The sequence below is a fragment of the Bactrocera tryoni genome, chromosome 1 (assembly GCF_016617805.1).
Source record: "Bactrocera tryoni isolate S06 chromosome 1, CSIRO_BtryS06_freeze2, whole genome shotgun sequence".
NCBI lineage: Eukaryota > Metazoa > Arthropoda > Insecta > Diptera > Tephritidae > Bactrocera > Bactrocera tryoni.
The window spans coordinates 177,201-193,289 of record NC_052499.1 but is presented as its reverse complement, the minus strand read 5'-3'; the positions used below and the strand labels follow the sequence as shown (position 1 = coordinate 193,289).

The 16,089-nt window shown below is 34.6% G+C and overlaps 2 protein-coding genes across 12 annotated transcripts; one reads left to right on the top strand and one right to left on the bottom strand.

The window, feature by feature from the left end:
- The first annotated feature begins 1,331 nt into the window (after positions 1-1,331).
- On the top strand, positions 1,332-6,004 carry LOC120767866. Of its 3 annotated transcripts, none has more exons than XM_040094192.1 (7): positions 1,332-1,702; positions 2,152-2,435; positions 3,315-3,850; positions 4,554-4,791; positions 5,238-5,449; positions 5,510-5,615; positions 5,740-6,004. In XM_040094192.1, exons 2-7 carry the CDS (start codon positions 2,285-2,287, stop codon positions 5,853-5,855), a joined length of 1,359 nt encoding a protein of 452 aa, XP_039950126.1. In that variant the 5' UTR covers positions 1,332-1,702; positions 2,152-2,284; the 3' UTR covers positions 5,856-6,004. The 3 variants fall into 3 exon arrangements, with proteins under 3 accessions (XP_039950126.1, XP_039950136.1, XP_039950116.1); XM_040094202.1 differs by having other exon boundaries at positions 1,332-1,758; XM_040094182.1 differs by having other exon boundaries at positions 1,332-1,898.
- A 1,579-nt stretch (positions 6,005-7,583) lies between these two features.
- LOC120767820 lies at positions 7,584-15,946 on the bottom strand. 9 transcript variants are annotated; one of them, XM_040094105.1, is made up of 5 exons: positions 15,800-15,946; positions 14,377-14,624; positions 13,713-14,311; positions 13,244-13,654; positions 7,584-12,909 (listed from the first exon to the last, which is right to left on the bottom strand). In XM_040094105.1, exons 2-5 carry the CDS (start codon positions 14,468-14,470, stop codon positions 9,541-9,543), a joined length of 4,473 nt encoding a protein of 1,490 aa, XP_039950039.1. In that variant the 5' UTR covers positions 14,471-14,624; positions 15,800-15,946; the 3' UTR covers positions 7,584-9,540. The 9 variants fall into 9 exon arrangements, with proteins under 9 accessions (XP_039950039.1, XP_039950062.1, XP_039950078.1 ...); XM_040094128.1 differs by having other exon boundaries at positions 14,377-14,565; XM_040094144.1 differs by having other exon boundaries at positions 14,377-14,565; positions 15,851-15,939.
- Positions 15,947-16,089: the final 143 nt, after the last annotated feature.

The window sequence follows — 16,089 nt, the reverse complement described above, 5'->3', positions numbered from 1 at the left end:
ATAATAAGAATCTAAAGAATTCAACCAAATGGAAATGAAATTGACAATTAACATGCACATGTGTGTTTTCTTAGGATAATCAGGAAAGTAAACGCTGATGAATATTTGAAACATTTGAAACGGACATGCGCGCGAAAGAAGTGCTTGGCGAAGTTGAAATGTCAAGAATGAAAAACGAAACATAGTGAAAAATGAGAAATAAAACAATTTTATTTCTAAGGAAGGGCTAATTTCGGGTGCAACCGAACATTTCATACTCTTGCAAGCATCAAAGCCAAGTAAATACCTTAAGACGGAAACCATCACACAGAGGATCGGAATCTAAGCAATTTTATAGATTCTTACACTCTATATAACTCATATACTGACCGACAAATTCGGCATACGATTTGTTAGAAAAACGAAATCATCGTATGTAGTATGTGGGAGTTGGGGTAGTACCGACCCGATTTTATCTATTAACTATTATCATGCCAGATACTAAAAAAAATATTCCCTGAGTATCATTAAGGTACCTCACATACAATCACCAATCATATGGAGTAAATTCAGCCGGATATTCTAAAATACTGGTAATAGTTATATGGTGGGTAGGTCAAGTTTCCGCCCAGTCATATATATTTTAGGTAAAAAAATATACTGTATTGAATGAAACATGTTTTTTAATTTTTTAAAATATTGGCCGATATATGCACCATAAAGTCACCTGGAAGTTCGAAAATCATTATATTAGGTATATGGATGCTTAGGGAAGTATTGACCCGATTCAACTCATTTTTTATATGTACACCGAATTGCTATTGTCAGGAAAGGATTATCTCTAAATTTCAATTGCATGTCTCACACAATGACCGATATTTTCAGTCAAAAGTCAACTATAGATACTGGGGCCATATATTCCGTACCTAGCGGCTTAAACAGTTTTGTCGGATTTTGACAATTTTTGTCCAAATTAAAGTTTTGTATCCTAATTTAGTGCTTTGTTATGGCATTTTATTGGTTTTCGCTTAATAGCAATTTGTGGGCGTGGGCTTATCTACGAAGTCGTAATTTGTTTTGTACTAAGAAACACGCATACCAAATTTCAGTTACAGCTTGCACGGACTGACAGTCACCCGGATTTCAACTTTTCTTGTCATCCTGATCATTTATATATATAAAACCCTATATTTATCTCGCTTAGTTTTAGATGATACGTACAACCTTTAGGTGAACAAAACTATAATACTCTTTAGCAACAGGTTGCCAGAGTATAAAAACATCGGACAAATGGAGCAAAATGGCGTCACTGCATCCCTACATCACTAATAGGAACTTCATTTATTCAACATCAGCGAAAAAGCTCTTACACTGAGTTGAAGACATCTGATGCGGTTGCAATAGTGACTATTTTCCTAGCTTAACTAACAATGCAATTGTGATTTAAGTTTTAAAAATGGCATCTCTATACTGATATTGATAGTTTTTTGCGATGAGATTAAAGCAAGATGAGGAAGAAAAACTGCAAAATGTGTTAAAAATTGTGGTTAAATGTGTTTTCATTTTCTTGCTATGAGCGTACATATAGTACAAATCGAACAGACATATGTTGGCAACGAAAAGCCATTTATTACCTTTATTACCCTCTCATATCGTGCACAACAGCCCGCCGGTTGTGCTTTTGTGTATATTGGATATACGAGCATTCAAATATAAAGAGATGGTGAAAATATTACCTTTTTTGGAGTCCCATAAGAGCATATTTAAAAATTATTAGCGGTATTTGTTCGCCTGACTGTTAGTTGGTAATTTGGTATACCTCTGAACTGTTAAAGCTCTCTTTAAAATTTTAAGGTCCAGTAAATTATGAATACAACTAGCAACATGTTGTTTTTTCTTCACTCAGTGACACATATAGCGTAAGTAAAAATATAGAAAACCACATATCTTCACATTCGAGTCAGTTACGAGCAATTTGAATAAATAGAATTGTGAATCAAAACTAACTGGTTGATATTCGAAATAATACCGCAATATTCAGTTAAATATTTTGAATTCAAGTATATCAAGTTCCAACTACACTGAATGTGAACGAACGACTAGTATAATAAAAATGCAGTAAATATTTGCACCCACGATTTACCTTAATATATTTATTTTTATTTACCATAGCCGTTAATAATCATCACAAAATCACAGCGTGAATATATCTCAAGGGAAACACAAAGAGAGTCGGACAATTGTGGTCTACAAGTTTACAAAAATCTCAACTCTAACCATAGAAAAACTACAGAGACGAATAAATATGAAGAACACGAACAACGCACAAGCAGAGAATGACATTAATAATAACTGCAACGGCACTAGCCATCATCAAATTATGAAGGATATGAATTCATGCATTATAACATGGAAATTTTTATTAGCAATTTTGTTTTTCATACTAGTGGAATCGAGTAAGTAAATATACATAATTACAAGATCTTTACATATGTTAACATAATTGTGTGCCAGCACCTCCAAAAGGTGCATTGAAGATAGCAGGTGGCAGGCAGCATCTGTCATCTGTTAAAATACACCCGTTCTTATGGCTACAGTTACCATTTATGAACAATTTCACTAATATATGAAATGTAAAATTATTAAAATCACTAACGAGTTTAATGTTATTTTACCAACAGAAGCATAAAAGACCTCTTATACATCATTAGTAATAACAATTGAATCGATGTTGATAAGAGTGTAATAGATTAGTTTCCATAACCTTATAAATTGTGTACTTCCTTCCATTTTTCGGATAACAACAAGGTTCTCAGCACGACCGAGATGAGAAACTGGCTCAAACGTCTAACATAGAGTACATCTCTTTGCCTTTGGTACCCTGAGGAGGTTTTGTTTCATAAAGAAAGCTTAACCAAACGTTGGAAGCAATAGGTTTTAATATACATAGTAATATATGCGAGAGATTGCTTGCCTCATAAACTAGCTCACCAATATTAAAAATTTTAAACTAAATTACATTTACGTCATACTTTCCATTATTCTCCTAAGCTGCTTTTGTTGTACTAAATAACTAAACCTCAAGCAATGAAGGCATCAGAACAGAACTTTGTAATATGCGTACAGATAAAAGCAAATAAAGAATCGGAAAATCGATCATTTGACTTCTGATACTTTATCTTAGCTTTTTCCTTAACATCTAAAACACAACAACTGACTACCAACAGTTAATGCAGTGAAGCTCTTACGTAGTACATATGCAAACCATTATTGTTTGAAAACGTATTTAATTTAATTACAATATTTAAATATTCGGGTATTCTTTGATCTCTCAGATTCAACGTTGGCTAAATCAGAGGACGCAGCGATACCTTTAACAGGAACGTCTATGACAATAACACCTGTTGTAGATTCATTGTCCACAACTACGAAAACTGCTTTATCACAAAATCCAATGACAACTCATTCAATATTAGCTGAACAATACTCCTTGACTCCAATAACTAAAGATTTAGTGAAAACTGTTTATGGACTGCCATCTTCAACACCACCTGTAGCCCAGCAATCAATTCCAATTTCATTACCTTCAACTGTATCATCGAAACAGACTTCATCGGCACCTGACGACCTCTTAAAAGGCTTTTCGATGCCCACACTTATACCACCATTATCGCCATTTGTTATAGACCAGTTGACAAAGTATCCACCCCCAACTCCTTCAATAAAACCAGTAACATCCAGCATGTCAACGAAATCCGAGGACCAACTTTATATTGCCGCCTACCAACAGAACAGACGCCGTCCAAACTTTTCTCTGACAACCAAAAACATTACCGTTCAATTGGGAAATCACGCCTATTTATCATGCAACGTAAGTGGTTAAAAGTTATTACACATTTGGTGTTCATTATTTTGACAATTTTCGGTGTTTTTAACGCTTCAACAAGGCAATGTAAAGATTTTGCTCTTTTAAACATAGTCGATGAATACTATACCACATCTATCCCAAAATAATCATGCCATAACCTTTCCAGCCGTCTTTTGCGTCTTTCTATGCTTTGGATCGGTTCATAATGTGCAGTCCACTCGGCAGACAGTTGATTGGACTCCGGTGTGAAATAATTGAACCATGTGTCATTCACTGTCCAATAACAAGGCAAAAATTCGGTTTTATTACGATTAAATAATTTCAAACAATCTTCAGAATCAGCAATTCCTTATTATTTTTGTCCGAAATTATATTGGCGACTTTTTTGATATTTTCGTCGGTAACAGTCTCTTTAGGGAGTCCACTGACTTCATCGTAGTCGGTATTCATTTCGTGTTGTTCAAACTTAGCAAACCACTTTTCAACGATTGATTTCCTTTGGTGCAGAGTCTACTTGTTAATTAACAAAACTTCAAGGCAATGCTCTTGAGTAAGTGGTTTTATCTAATATACCTACCGCAAACAAAATGAAGCTCCGTTCACTCTTTGCACAAAAGCCTACTACTTAGTGTATTTTCATAAGATATTTTTAAAAACACATGAAAAAGTTTCATCAGAATGCATAATCGTTTTCATTCATCAACAGATTCAGCGCGTTTTGAATAAGCCAATTTCATGGCTGCGCCTCCGCGATGGACATATTCTATCTGTCGACCAAGCAACTTTCATCTCCGATCAGCGCTTTCAATCTATTTTTCAAGGCCAGAGCGATAACACTTGGTCACTACAAATCAAAAACGTACAGAAAAGCGATGAAGGCTGGTATGAATGCCAAGTGCCCACCGAACCGAAAATGAGCGCTAAAATCCATTTAGGAGTGGTGGGTAAGTAGAGACTATCTGGATTTATAATTACTCTAGCCAAGTAAACCTTCTTTATGGTAAGTGTCGGATGCATTCCACTACATTACATTTCTTTGTAACAACATCATAGAAACAAATTTCAACAGAACCAGAAGGGATAATTAGAGAAAAAAGATATGTGTGTCTTTATAAAATGTTTAGTAAATCAGTTTTAGAATTTTAAATAGTTTTAAATAGTCGCTTGAATGTCGGCAGGTTTTCTGAATATACTCCTTAAATTTTACGATGGATCATTGCATTGTTCTCACCATTTCAACAATTTGCGACATTAAATGAGTACCACTAGTAATTCATGGCATTTCTCACAACCTTATATCAACAAAATTTATATAATCTTTACATTATATATACATATATGTACATACATATATGTATATTATATTTAATTATTACTTTTATTCCACTAGTACCCCACACTGAACTTATTGGTGATCGGAATCGTTTCGTGAAGGCGGGCAGCAGAGTGGCATTGCACTGTATTGTTCGTGATACGCTGGACCCACCAGCGTACATTATCTGGTTTCGCGGCAAAACACAAATCACAAATGATAATGAAATGGGTTGGTACACAGAAATCGATCGTACGATATTCGGTAATGCTGACAGCAGTAGTAATACGGTAAGTATAAAGTGTTTTTGCCACGAAATTACAATATTTTTATTTACTTATACATCACAGATCGGTTCGTTAATAATACCATGCGTTCGGAAGCTGGATTCGGACACCTACATTTGTGAGCCATCGAATAGTGCTTCCGTTTCCGTCGACCTTCACGTGCTTAGCGGTAAGAGTTAAGAACTACATAGCTTAAGTATTGAAGGCATTCTACATATCAATATTCACAAATACATTCATCAACTTTTTATTATTATCTTTCAAAGTTTCTTTAATTAATTTATCCCTTACAGGAGAGTATTCTGCATCGGCCATAATGTCAGTGGCAGGCTCCCATCGACTTAGTAAGTCCGCTTTCGCTTGCCATTTATCTTTTCTGCTGCTTCTGCAGGCCATGGGGAAAACGTGACTCAATTGTAATTCGTCACACGTTTCGAAAACGCATTTCCTTCCCCTTCGATTATTCCCTTTAACATGTCAAACGCCTTTTTTGGAAGAATAAAATATAAACAAGTTAAGTTAATAATTGTATTAACAACAGCAATTATTAATACCAAAGTATTGTAATTATTATTGTTAACAGTATTAAAGTAAAATTTCAAATCGCGAAAAGCAAGAAGGGGAACAAAGTTGTGAAACTTCAATAGGTAAGTAGGTTATTAGCTCAACTAATTAAATTTAAGATATTTAAGCACTAAGTAAGAGTTGTATAACTTGTAATACTATACATGCTTTAAGCAGTCAGTAAGTGAACACTAAATCTGAAAAGTCGAAGAAAGAAATTGTAATATGTAAATTTTAAAAAGTTCTAGCTGAACGCACTCCCAATGAAGGTCGCAAATTCGTTAAAAATTTAGACTATAACTTAAAATTACATAAAATAAATAATAACATGAACATTATTAAATCAATTAAAGTTGTCTCTTCTTTAGCCTGCTTTTAACCAATTTCCACGTTTTCAAATCGTGTCAGTCATATTTATTTTACTGACGTGAGCAATGTAATGAAGTGATTCCAAGGTAAGGGTAGATTTAACTTTTAGTGACCTTGCTTTTAACAGATGGTTTTACTATAAGGTCTCTTATATAAAAAAAATTATTGAACTTTTCACAACTTCTAGTGATCTTATATGCAAGCTTTCTAAATGGTATTAAGATATAATTCAAAGTATACTTACTGTTGTCAAATACAAACATACCCACCAAGTGATCCTGAGTTTATCAAATGCTAAAAGCCCTTGTATTAACCTGTTCAAAATATTTTTCAAATCCATTCAAAATATATATCTATTTAACTTCTTTACCGCACTGTAACTAATATTTAACTCACAATAGAGTGAACATCATTGTAACAGCAGTAATCGATCATCAGCTTCGACCAGATTCAACATGCTTAACGATTCTAATGCTCAGATTTTAAATTTTAATACGAAAAAATGTAATGAACAAGCCATGACAAACTTTTAAACAGTTATGAAGGTGTCACTAGATATTCCCACCACAGGTGCTTTTTATCTTAAGTAACCTGTTATCCACGTTTGTCACAAGTAAAATGAAAAAAAAAAAAACAAATTTTTGCAACAACCGCAGATCATCTCTAAGACTTTCAATGAAAGGTGGAATAATCGCTAGATCACATAGTAAAAAATCTATTTCAAAACAAAGAACAAACACTTCATTTAAGAAGGAATTTATTCGGAAAAGTTTTAGATAACATATATTCAGTTTTTGAGTACATGGTTTTAATGTTTTAATCAAAATGTAGTGTTGTAATTTATGTATCATCGTACTATTTCTAAATTTTTTACACTCTTTTCTATTAAATCAATTTTATTTATGATTATACGTTTATCTTAATATTTAAATACTAAAAGACTAATTATTATAATTCTAAAGAATTTTAAGTAATACGTTTATTGGTTCGAAATAAATATCACTACACGCAACAACATTCGGACTTACATATTATTCTATAAGATCAGCATACATAATATAATCGACTAACTATGTCACTCTAAAGAACACACCAAACATATTGAGTCACATACTCTATGTATAAAAGTTGCCAAATTAGTGTTTTGAGCATCAGATTTACTCCTTTTTTAAACCACCATCTTACTTATGAATATCCAATTTTGTTTTTTTTTTAACGCCACACCATTCATCCTATTAGTATCCATTTATAAATTCGGGTTTAACCGAACATTTTAAACTCTTGCAATTTACGTGGTCAGAAAGCGGGAAAATATATATTATTTTTATGAATGTAACTCAAACACTAACCGACATATTCGGCATAAATATGCCAGAATAACGAATATGTGGGAGCTTGGGCAATTCGTTGAATAATTTCACAAATTTTTGAAATACACAATAATACATATGTATATTCGATAACTTACATATTCGCCGATATTGACGGTTTAATGTTAACCGGAAGTTGTAAAATCTTTATGTTAAGTATATGAGGACTAGATCACATTGTTATCGGAAATAAGTTCGCTCTGTATGTCAATAACATATCTTACAGTTTGACCGAAATTTTCGGGAGCCTTAAGCATTGTTGCCCACAAATTCAGTATCGGGTGATTTGAAAGTTATTGTCCGATTATTATTCTTTGACGTGAGATGGCATTATACTTGAATGTACACAAAACTGGTCAATTACTTTTCCAATTTGGCAACGGGTGCTATGAGGCCCTTGTGTGTCATGGATGTGATCAACGTATTTAGTTAGTAAGCTGTCGCACTTTTAATAGTTTTCCACATAAACGTATGAGGAGTAGACGTGATTATCTCCTTTCACTTATCCATTTTCACAGTGTATGAAAATGATCTAAAGAAAGTAGCTCTCAACAAGTTTGGCTGATATCTACATTGGACCCAAAATGGTCGGAACATCCGACATCGTTTATATATATTACAACTCTAAATGTGTCTCAATTAGTCGTTGGTCTTGCAAACAATCGTTAGATGAACAAAACTTGAATACCCTGTATCACCATAAAAAGGTTTGCACAACATTTTTTTTTCCAACGAGGGTAAACCCTTTCAACGAAATTAGAAATATAACTTGTAACTTTATGAAAATTGGTTGAAAATGGTGAGCCAATTTATATATTATGCAGAGAAGAATCAGAGACTACAAATATTTAAAAAAAAGTATTATTTTTAAGTACTATTGTTGTAAGAGTTAAAGCTTTTCCAGTTGTTATGAGCAATAAAGTTTTGTTTGTGTTATTTTGAATATATTATAATTTGTTTTTTTTTTTTTACTTTTAATAAAAACAAGTTAAAACTCTTACGAAAACGGTATTTTATAAATGATCGTGCGCTTTAAATTCCAATGTTAGTAACACTGTTACTTTTTCTTTATAATATGGACAAACTGATAGACACAACGCCATGCATTGGATGAAAAACTACAGCGAAGTAATCAAAATTAACTATGGACTCGTATTGCAAATGATTGTGAAAAATAATCACGCCTAGTTAAAAATAATCTTATAGTATCAGGTAAATTTATGTACAATTATAAATAGAGGCTTTCATAAAAAGTTGCACTTTCTACATCTTTCTATATTTTATCTAGTAGTAGCTAGTGGTGTTACGAAACATGTATTTACAATTTCATATTCGTTAAGAATTTGCTCACTAGCTTAATAATTAATCATTGCTTTAATGAAAAGCTGCGCTCGAATTAAACGTAAAATATCTATGAATTCGTTAATACCAAAATAAACTTAAGCACCAGTATTTACATAAATATGTACTTCCATATTTATGATGAGAATATGTTAAGCGATGAGCTATGAATATCTACTTATTAAATATAAATATTCGTTGCGACTATTTCGTTCGATGTAAGCTCAGGAGTTTATGTGTATGCATATTCGAGATATACTTATTAAGCATTAGAATCTATGCTGAATTAGAACTAGAACGTGTGAACACACTAGCAATTCCGTTTGCACATATACACATAAAATTTATGCACGAGTAAAGAGGCGGAATTTTCAAAGGCTATTACTAGTTGGCCCGCGGTTATTTACTATTCTTTTCTATTTTCATTTTATATGAAGTTTTAGATGTTATTTATATAGTCCAGACCTGAACTTTTTCAGCAACTACACACCAACTAGATCGTTCATAGTATGAGGAGACTATATGCAGACTAGCTACATGGTGGTTGATTAATGCATCAAGCTCTCCCTCGCGAAAAACATGATAATAACGGTGGTGTGTTGTCGATCCTCCTTGAGAAGGACTCTCAAGCGAACCGGCAGAACTATTAGAATTGCCCCATGATTCTGTTGATTGTCGATTTTGGAGAGATTTTTGAGTTTCTTTGTTTTCATGTTGATCTTTAATTTCGAAATAGCCTTCCTTCTCAGCTGCCACTTCCAATTCTATAGTATCACATCTGGGAGCCCTTTCTATGGCTTTAGGATATATTTGGACCTCATCTTTGGCTTGATACTGAGTTTCTTGACCAATCGAGTGATGATGTTTAAACAAGTGGCCAAGCTCATTTTCTTCTTCTTCATCAAAGATATCACCTTCGTCTTGCAACAGATAAGCGGTTTCTGGATTCAAATTATATGGGCGATTACGTTTATAATTAATTTTGGATATTTTACAGTTTTCATAGAGTTGCAGAGAGTAACTTCGTTCATCACTTTCTTCTTCGTTTTCCTCATGAATAGTAAAACTGCGTGTCTGTGAAGATAAAGACGATGTAGAAGAAGTGGGCGATTGTTGTAAGCTTGGCTGCGTAGAAAGATTTGCGAGCATTAAACGTCGTTCTCGAAGTTCCTCACGAATTGCTGACAAATCTCGCAATTCATTGCTGCGCTTCTTATTTACATTAATGTGTGCATCTGAAGGATCCCCACATTCGCTCGTGATTTCTAAACTTACGCATTCATCAACATCGTTTTTGTCCTCAATTTTTCGCATCAACTGTATATTGAGCTGTTCAGCAAACCCAACAAAATCTTGTTCTTTCCTTTGTAGAGAATTCGAACTTAGGTTAATGTTGCCTTTGTTCGGTGGTATAGGACAACTGTCTTCTTCATTTAAAAATATGTTATGTGGAATATCGTTATTGGTTTTCAGTTGTTCTTCTTGATATTGTTGTTTTTTTGTCTTAACAGTACGCTCAAAAAGTAAACCATCGCTCCCATCTTGTTCAAAATTAGGAGACGATTTCATATTTTCACTTTGCTCTATGGTCGTTGTCGTAGAATTCGATTTTCCAGTACTAATAACACTATCAATTGAGTTTGGAGTGGATGCCTCGCTCGAATCGCTGTCTAGATCGTCAGTAGCCGGATTGAAAAGTTCTAGAGACATTAATTTGGGCATATTTGGTATAGATGAACTGGATGTTGCAGATGACCGTCGTACGATTGGAAAACTTTGACGTATTGGTTGTAAAGATTGTTTGCGAAATTTAGGTATAGGAGGTAAGTTCTTTACAATATGCCGTGTTATTTTACATTCCATATCTTCCTGCTGATGTTGAGCTGTATCCTTTTCGTGTTGTTTGATAAGATCCTCATCAAAATCGAATCGATCCTTAATATTTTTCATATTAATTTTGGAGAATGCCGTTGAATTATCATCTAAGTTTCCATTTTTATTGTCTGAAGGTAGAGTAAGCATTGCCATAGCTGCCGTCACAGTTGCAACTGTCCTTGGAGGCGATGTTATTACAGCTTGTATAGCAGCAGGAGAGTGCGCTGGTGTTGGGGGACATGGCAAAATCATAGGTGAAGTGGGTACGGAGGACAATCTTTGATGATGCGGCTGTTGCAGATGCTTTAGACATGTTAAACAGTTCGCGGTATTGTCATTGTTTTGAATTTTACACGTGTCATTTTTGTGTTGGCAACAACTTCCGTAAGTGCGACATCCCCCTCCACCGTTACTGGACGACGAATTACTTGAACTCGAATTTGAACTTTGATGATAGTTAAGTTGCTGCTGTTGCTGTTCTGGCTTCGGTATGAAAATAACTGAGGCAAAACTATCTTCAGACTCAATACTTGTATCCGACTGCAAGCTGCTGTCCTTAGAAGAATCTGAACCGGACTCTTTAGAGTGTCGACGTGACTCCCCATCCATATTTTCAAAACCATCGTTAGTAGTGGAAAAGGTATTACAACCCACATAGTGGTATGTACTGCAATAACAGCCCGAGTTAGAACACTCTGCATTGTTGCAATATGTGACTGGACCAGCATATTTGTTGACTACACTACCGACCGACAATTGTTTTTGATAATGTGATGCCTGTGAACCTGTTTCGTGGGTGTTTATGAAGGTACGTGATTGACATTGGTAATTTTGGAGATTTAATGATTGCTGGTGTTGAGCATACTGATAATGATGATGATGGTGATATTTATTGCATTTTGGAACGTTTGAATGTGACTGTTCGGCACTGTTTTCTTGACTCTCGCTGATTACTTTTTCCGTCAGATCGGAATTAATTGTGCCTGGTGATATATAAGACGAAAAGTTCTGTACTAATTTGTTTAATCCTGTTTTTGTGACCCGCTCAAAGCTACCTGTTGAAGTTTTCACTTTCTTGGTGAAGTTCTCTCTGATGATATGAAATTTTTTAGAAAGCGTAGTTGATTGACAGAGAAATGCTTCATTTAACGACGTCTGTTTTTGAATGCGTTTCCGAACTCCCTCTTTTTCACGCAATCGGTTAACGGCCATAAGTTCTTCATTCAATGAACTTTGTTTGCGTAAAAAGATACTTGCTTGCATCATTTGGCGGGCGGTAAGGGGAGATTGATGGTGCAAATTATCAATAACAGGCATTTTTCCTAGAGTTTGTGAGTTAACGTTAATATTATTGCCGTTGAAGTAGCAGCGATTACGTAAATACAAACTATTACTGGCACTATGATTATTATATGTACTTTTTATATGAAAAGAATTTTCTGGCAGTTGGCATTCTTCATCACAAAATGATTGTTTTTGTTTTATCAGCTTTGGGCGTCGACCTAGTGGAGTGCTGTTATTTATATTTTTCAAAATTACTGCATTCATGGATTTTGTGGGAGATACATTGGTTTTGGTGACAATAACTGGTGCTACACTTAAATCCTTGGTATGGAAATGTTGACTGTTTTGCATTGAATGGGTTGATGCAGGTATTCCAGATTTGTAACTCATATCCAAATGAAAGAGAGTACCGCCCAAGCTAGGTACACTGGATCGCGAACGCACAATTTGGCGAGGAGGTGGATTTAGGATGCTACCAAGGCTACGAGACTTCAATCCTGCAGAAAGTGGAGGATCGTAAAAATCTTCGAAGTCTTCAAGTCGTCGAAGTTCGATTGGTAAGTCTTTAACATCTTCGAAGTCAAGACTACTATCATTTTTGGTTTCTTTCGATGCCCACGAGTCCAAAAACCAAGGATGCTTGCGACCAGCAGCAAGTTTCTGAAAAGAAATGACAATTTTTTACTTTTTCTTTTTACTCTTACTATTACTACGTTTATACTTCTTCTACTCGGTTATATTTTACACGGGTAAGTTTAACCCATGAGTTAAATGGTCTAGTCAGATAAAAATTTACTTTACATAGGTAGACGTGTTAACTCCAGTGCATAATCGGCTTTAAGTTAAGTTGAACGTCAAGTCAGGTTATTTTAGAAACTGATTCACGCAGTGCTCCCGTTTTGCTAATTTTATGCCAAAAATATAACTATTTACTCTTGTAGAGTAAAACCGATTAAAGTTGAAGCATAAACATGGTAAAGGTTATGAACCTTACTTGAATAGCACGTCGCACAAAACTGTAGCAGGATTCACCAGGCGATGATGAGGATAAACTTGAGCTATCGCCATCACCAGCGGAACGACTTGAGTTTGTTGAGTCCTCCGTGTAAGCATGGTAAGGTGGTAAGAAGCTTTCATCATCCTCTTCATCCGAACAGCTCATATTACGAATTTTGGGAGGCTGCCATGGAATGAGAACATCTTGTGACTCAAAACGACGGTGTCTCTGTTCAAGTGCCCATACCGTTATAATGACACGACCACCAATGCGCAAAACACGTGCCAGCTCCCGGAGAGCGTTTACTCGACGCTCAGTGGTAGCAAAATGATGAACAACAGCCAACGAAAGAACTGCATCAAATGAATTATCTCTAAATGGTAGCTCCAAATTATCGCACATTATAACCTTAAATAAATTATAATGCTATATCAAAACTGCTTGACTCCACAAAAGAAATACAAACCTCTCCTCCTTTTTCACGTGCCACTTTGCTCAATCGATAACAACGATCTACTCCAACTGTACAAATAGAACGATTTCCATGAGCAAGATAACGACCATTACCGCAGCCGACATCACACACCACGGCACCAGGATCTAAATTATTTAGAAATTGTGCTATTCGTGGTCGAATAGCGCCGGATGGTTCATCACAATTCTCATAAACGTCATGAACGTAGGCACGTTCCAGCGCCGCTGAACGACCATTAGTATCATCCACTGTCTTTCTTAAAGAAGCTTCATCATTTGCTGAATTGATTGAGGCCAAGCTATTTGCAGCTTGTGACTTTGGCAATAAAGTTAAATAATTACTGTTATTTTTTTGCAACACTTTTGCAGTATTACAAATATCCGCCTCAGTGCCAGTCGAATCGGTTTTACCCCGCAGTGATGCATCATTATTAGCTAGTGGGGCCAAAGGGGCTAAAACAAAGTTACTGGCATTTCGATCACCATTTGTTGTAGGTGAACTGGTAGCTAATTGCTTCGTCATCGATACTCTTTGAAATGTATTTGTGTTTGCCTCCAAAGAATTTGTAAATTCAGTGTGAAAATTTTCATCTGAAAGTTTGTCATTATATCGTTAAGAGTACAATTTTTTCAAGATCATAAACTGCAGTTCTTACCATCTAGATTAGCATTAATGACGGCGAACACATCATTTGCAGCTATCTTCGAGGTGTTCGTGCTTGAAGCAATGGCTAAACAGCTGGTCAGCATTTAGAAAAATTGTATGTACTTTCATTTAACTCATTCTGTCAAGCAAAACGATTAATTGCTTGTTCATAAAACCCCGATTTCTACGTTCATATATACTATACACACTTTTATAATTTTATAAACAATTAGGGATTGGGAAATGTGCGCCTTATTTCTGTGCAAAAGAAGGAACAAATTTCGCACCAGTGAGAATATAAAATTGTATACCATATATAATTGTCGAATAAAACCGAAAAGCATACATATGTGAATGTGATGTTGTTTGTGAAAGGTTAGTTTCGTTAAGTTGATATAAACAACAGCAGCAACACAAGAAATGCTCTCTAAAATAATGCAGGCATGCGCTTTTAACAGTTGGCATTCTGTCAATTAGTTGACGACAGCTCACCGCCTCTTTCCAAAAGTACTTTTTTTGAATTTTTATGAATGAAAGCTTTGTTCATAAACACTTGTATAAATGAAAAGTGCATCATAATTTAGGGCTCCACATTGGGGTCGTTGTGCTAATTTCTTTGACCTACCTTTTGGGGTGCATATTCAGATTAATACACCGTAAAAATTATATTTGAATTGGATCGATATTGTAAGAATTCAGTGTGCCAAAAGAGGTTTGTTAGTGGGCAGATATTGGTTGAAAAATATCATTTCTCATGTCTTCAATAATAGTTACTTGATTACTGTTCATGTTTGTAACAAATCCAGATTTTGATAATACTAAAAAAGAAGCAAGTGTTACTTTCACCCAAGCCAAATATTGTTGATTTATTCCTTTTTAAATTCATTACATTTTTGCATTTCGCAGTTCTTGCAATTCCTATGGATATACCAAATATAACCCATTAGAAAAACGTTCTTTAATTGGTATAATCTTGATGTTCTTCTATCTAGTTGCATTTCGAGCAGGGATTTTTAGTTATGGAATTATGCCACTTAACGAATCGCGAAACACAAAACTACATACAATGTCAGAGAGTGACTAATATGTATAAGGACACGCACCACACTCGCTACGGGAGAGGGAGAGAAAATATTTCACGAGGATAATGGAATAAAGCTTTTGAAAACGCGAATTTAATGGCAATGATTTTTCACAATTTTCTAAAACTAAATTAATATGTTTTATGCAGTTATTACTAATTAATTAAATTTCTGTAAATTAATTGTTCACTATTTTACAGTTATATTTATTATCGAACAAATAAATCAAACACATGCAATTATCATAACGTTGATTTAAGCAACTAATCTCAACACATATTTGCAAACAATTTATTTATATTTCTCCAATTCTTGCTTCAAAAATATTCAATTCACATCATTTAACCGTACTTTGTTTTTTATTATTGAGTTCTGAGTGTATTTCTAATTTATACTATGTACATATATGCATCGAAAATCGTCGACCGAAAACTTTTACCTACGCGAATGTGTAATTGAATCCTAATTGTTCGGGATAGCGTTCAAAACTGAACTCGACGAAATTTGTCGAATAACAGTAACCACAAAATAGCTGAGATGAACAGGAGTTACCAGACAAAATCAATTATTATTTATATAAAGCGTGCAAAAGGAAGCTTTCTCATTGTATTTAATAATTCAGCTTTTTGGAGCGAAAACAA